Raw genomic sequence first — 5,000 nt, forward strand, 5'->3', positions numbered from 1 at the left:
TAAGAGAAGCACACACACACACACACACACACACACACACACACACACACACACATTTTTAATGCTTTATTTATGTCCACATACATGTACAATATCTAAAGGACATAAATACTATCAGTGCATTTTGACATTATGAAAACAGTCAGTTACAGTAGTGCTGAGTTGACAACCAGCTATGCTACACACAGGATGTTATTCACACTAAGTGATGATTACAGTGGATTTGACAGATACAGTCTCAATACTGTACAACAGACAGCTCATCATGGGTACAAGAAGCACCGCCTTCTCCACACACACACACACACACACACACACACACACACACACACACACAACATTCGTTCTCCACTTCACCGTCGTTGTTGCTGTCGTCCCTGTAGATCCTGGAGAAGCTCAGCGACGAGGGCTGGAGCGCTGAGAACGTGTTCTTCGGCTGTGGCAGCGCCCTCCTGCAGAAGCTCAACCGGGACACCCTCAACTGTGCCTTCAAGTGCAGCTACGTGGAGACCAACGGGAAGGGGGTACGTACCCGCCCGCGGCAGCTGACTCTGAAATATTTAGGAGGAGAATGCCTTTTAGAGGCGTCTTTTTGTGGGCCTACTTAAACGTTAGACCTCCTCTGTTGTCAACTATGTATGTGGCATTCTGAGCAGACCTGCGTCACTTTAGCTTTGAAAACCCTTTGTTTAAGAAGAGGTTTTTAATCCCAATACTGTTTTTATATACAGTTTTTATTCCTATTGTATTTTTTTTTTTTAATGATTTATAGTTTTTATTATTTTCAATACACAGACAATGAACAGACATACATCACAAGTAACAGTTGACGTTGGACAATAAATTAAAAAGACAAAAAATAGACACAACAAAACATAAAGGTGATGTACAGCAATGTAAATCTACAGCATTGTCTTACAATCATATTTATAGCAGTTTACTTTTACGTTTTACATTTGGGATATTGCTATTTATAAATAAATAAAAGTAAATAAAAAATCAAAATATTGCTATTTACATGAGCTGGAGTTGCCATTATTTCTCAATATATGAGTGATACTGCCCCCATTTCATTTCCTATTGTATTAGGGAACTGTATTGAGGGATTACATCACTTCCTGTTTCACTAGGGTATAACAATGAGACACACGTGCAATATTCCTTTGAAAGCGCTATCTTTATTTTTAGGAATTGGCTTACAAGAACATTTGGCTTGGCTTTCAGTATGATGATCAAAAGCAAATCCAAAGCTTGTTTAACATGTTTCTGTCTGGTGTTCATGTCAAGATGGATGTGTACAAGCAGCCAGTGACCGACCCCTCCAAAGGGTCAAAGAGGGGTCGCCTGTCGCTGAGGAGGAACTCGGACGGCCTCATCGAGACGGTGGAGAGAGGAGTGGGCAAACCTGAAGAGGTGAGACAGGAACAGTGTTGACTGTGCTAAAGCTCTGGAATAGAATAGTACTGACCCATGTTAGCAAGCACAATTCACTTTGTGACGTTAGAATTATAAGGTTCTATCTCCATTTTTGTCAAAATTTAGTTTTTTACATAATCTGATCCATTAGGCGTTTATTAATGCCTGTGTGGTGTTATTTTTTTAAATGTTGACATTTTTGAGTTAGTAATTCATAAAATACAAAGGTTCCATCTCATAAAACATAATGGAATGTAAAAACTTTGACACTCAATATCTCTGAACTGCCCTAAACGGAGATAGAACCTTATCATTCTAAACGGAGATAGAACCTTATCATTCTAAACGGAGATAGAACCTTATCATTCTAAACGGAGATAGAACCTTATCATTCTAAACGGAGATAGAACCTTATCATTCTAAACGGAGATAGAACCTTATCATTCTAAACGGAGATAGAACCTTATCATTCTAAACGGAGATAGAACCATATCATTCTAAACGGAGATAGAACCTTATCATTCTAAACGGAGATAGAACCTTATCACTCTAAACGGAGATAGAACCGTATCATTCTAAACTGAGATAGAACCTTATCATTCTAAACGGAGATAGAACCTTATCACTCTAAACGGAGATAGAACCTTATCATTCTAAACGGAGATAGAACCTTATCACTCTAAACGGAGATAGAACCTTATCACTCTAAACGGAGATAGAACCTTATCATTCTAAACGGAGATAGAACCTTATCATTCTAAGCTCATGACTTTTCTCTTGTGTGTCTCTCTCTAAACATCGGTTATTGACTCTTCTGTGTGTCTCTCTCAGGACATGCTGGTGACGGTGTTTGAGAACGGGTCCATCGTGCAGGAGTACACCCTGGACGAGATCCGTAAGAACGCTCGGCTCTGGGAGGAGGACGTCAGCCCGGCCCAACACAACCAGGACCAGACCAAGAGTCTGGAGACGCACCAGAAACACATCATGAACGGGGTGCATTGATCGACAGAACGAACACCTGCACCTTTCTGTCAGAAGAACTGTAGGCTAGGCACATAATAATATTGAACAAGATGTCAGTTGACCACAAGAGGACTTCATTCATGATCAGTGTATTAGAGGCACATTTAAGAATAGTGCCACTATGTTGGCACTGCAGTCGGAAGCACACCTTTGAGTGGGATGTAGTAATTGTCGGCACCCCAGAGGCACACGATGAAACGGGCGTTCTCTGTTTATCTATCTGCTTGCTATTCCCTGTCAACACCCACCACTGCCCCAATGGACCAATGACTGACTTGCTGCCTCATGGTTAAAAGTTAAAACCATGTTTTTTTGATGTCACATTGCATGTTGTATGGCTATAGATTATAGCATATATTCTGTATGAATCATAATTTGTATAAGTGAGTATCAGTCGTATCAGGCGTATGATGTCTGACATTAAACCGGGTTTTACATCGAGAGAGAGTTGTAGAGTGAAGAGAGGTGATTGCTATAGTAGATGCTGTTGATGCCAGGCTATTCGATAATGCACTAAATGATACGATGCTTTGTCCGGTATTCTGTGTTTCCTGACAACGCGAAGGGGGTTTGTTGTAAAGCTCTACGAAATGTATTGCTTTGTTTGTTTTTCTTTGTTGGCTTTTATGGACTTCAAGAAGACATGACCCCCTTTTGCGCCCATATTATTGCTTTATGTTAAGATTAATCAATATGTTTCAAATTTACTGTAGTTAATCTATCGAAATTGCACTTGTCTGAGTGATCCATCTTCCTTCCATTTTAATTCATCTCGTTAATGTCGTTAATGTCGTTAATGTCGTTAAACGCATTTGGTTCGGTTTACTTTCGACATAGAAAGTAAGACGCCAAAAGTGGTCTGACCGTCCTTTTTGTAGACTGAAAATTAAGTCTAAGAATGTTAGATAATGATTTTTTTGGCATTTCTTTCCTAAAATATTTTTGTGACTTGAGTGAATTGTCGTCTAAACGTCTGACAGTGTTATCTCAGCCTCTTTGCTTGGCTCTCACCTGTTTGCCAAATTATTTAGAATTAATCGAGTTATTTCTCGATATTTACTATGTAAGAATCCATTGATTTTAAGTCAAGGTAGACGAGACAGTAGATTTAGTGACTGATTACTTGTTTTAACCTCCCATGTTGAGCTTGAAGATGGTTGACACTTGTTCTGATTTGGTTAGGTTGTTTTTAGCCATGATAAAGCTGCACTGCACCAAGGGTCAAGGGTCTCAATTCTAACTTGAGATCTGTACCTCACTCAGACTTACACTCAAATCATGCTGCATTTATGGCAATGGAAGATTTCTGTGAAAAGTCAAGTTGTGTGGGTAGATCAGACTAGTAACAATGTGCTAATAACTTGAACATAAGCTTCCGGGGACGACATCAAGATATATCTAAGTGGAAGAGTTCTGAAGATAGCTGCTGCCTTAGGAACCATTGGATCTCCTGTAATTTGAGGAGTATAGTTTTCTATATTAATCCTAAATACCTGTGCTACTGCAGCATGAGATTAAATCCTTTCTTTGATTTTGTTGCCTTTAATTGTATGTGATTTAGATGCTGTTATGCCTGACCCTGGAGCTGTTTCAGACTGTTATCTACTCTGGTTTAGACCCAGGCTAGACAGACTGTTTAGACCCAGGTTAGACCCAGGTTAAGACCTTGCCGTGATTTAGACTTTCCTCTCCATGTTGACCTTTTTACCCCCATATGATTTGATGCATAATAGTAATTTTAGTGTGCTATGAACATTGGACAAGAAGAAGTTGACCCTACCTCTTTTTTTCTATTTAAATGATATTGTACATTAATATAAGATTGATAACAATGGTAATATTATTCTGTTGTGTAAATACTTTTTGAAAATTGTGGTTTACTTTTAGCAAATGTCCAATTTGGCAGAACATGTTTCTTTTTGTTATTTTTTGGGTTTTACAAAAGTGATATTTTGTATGACAAAAAAAAAATACATATATGCTGTTGACTAATGTTGGTCTTCTGTCCGTCTGTTTTAAACTTAATAGAAAAGAAGAGAATGCATACCGCAGACAAGTCATGATGTTAGAATTAGAAGGTTCTATCTCCATTTTTGGTCAAAATTTAGTTTTTTACATAATCTGATCCATTAGGTGTTTATTAATGCCTGTGTGGTGTTATTTTAAAAATGTTGACATTTTTGAGTTAGTAATTAATAAAATACAAAGGTTCCATCTCACAAAACGTAATGGAATGTAAAAACTTTGAAGCTCAATATCTCTGAACTGCCCTAAACGGAGATAGAACCGTATCATTCTAAGCTCACGAATTTGAGCGAGGTGCTGGCAACGGAACAAAAGAAATAGAAGCCGCACACTTAAGTTCCAGATGCACCAAATTGTGGTTTAATAGGACTACAACGGGTTTCGGTTGTAGCCTTTAAGACTTGACTGAAAGGCTACGGACGAAATTGTTGTCCTATTAAACCACAATTTGTTGCGTCTGGAACTTAAGTGTGTGGCTTCTACTCTCTTTAAATATGTTTTAAACACCATTACATTATTTTACAGTGTATTTT

At 38.4% G+C, this 5,000-nt stretch overlaps 1 protein-coding gene across 1 annotated transcript in view; it reads left to right on the plus strand.

The window, feature by feature from the left end:
• nampt2 (nicotinamide phosphoribosyltransferase 2) overlaps positions 1-4,435 on the plus strand; it is an 18,534-nt gene extending 14,099 nt beyond the window's left edge. Inside the window, exons 9-11 of the mRNA XM_080545566.1 lie at positions 384-524; positions 1,288-1,413; positions 2,248-4,435. Coding sequence (XP_080401692.1) covers positions 384-524; positions 1,288-1,413; positions 2,248-2,421 — 441 coding nt within the window. The 3' untranslated portion in view covers positions 2,422-4,435. The remainder of the gene's footprint in view (positions 1-383; positions 525-1,287; positions 1,414-2,247) is intronic.
• Positions 4,436-5,000: the final 565 nt, after the last annotated feature.

The sequence above is a fragment of the Nansenia antarctica genome, assembly GCF_963989245.1.
Source record: "Nansenia antarctica genome assembly, chromosome: 15".
NCBI lineage: Eukaryota > Metazoa > Chordata > Actinopteri > Argentiniformes > Microstomatidae > Nansenia > Nansenia antarctica.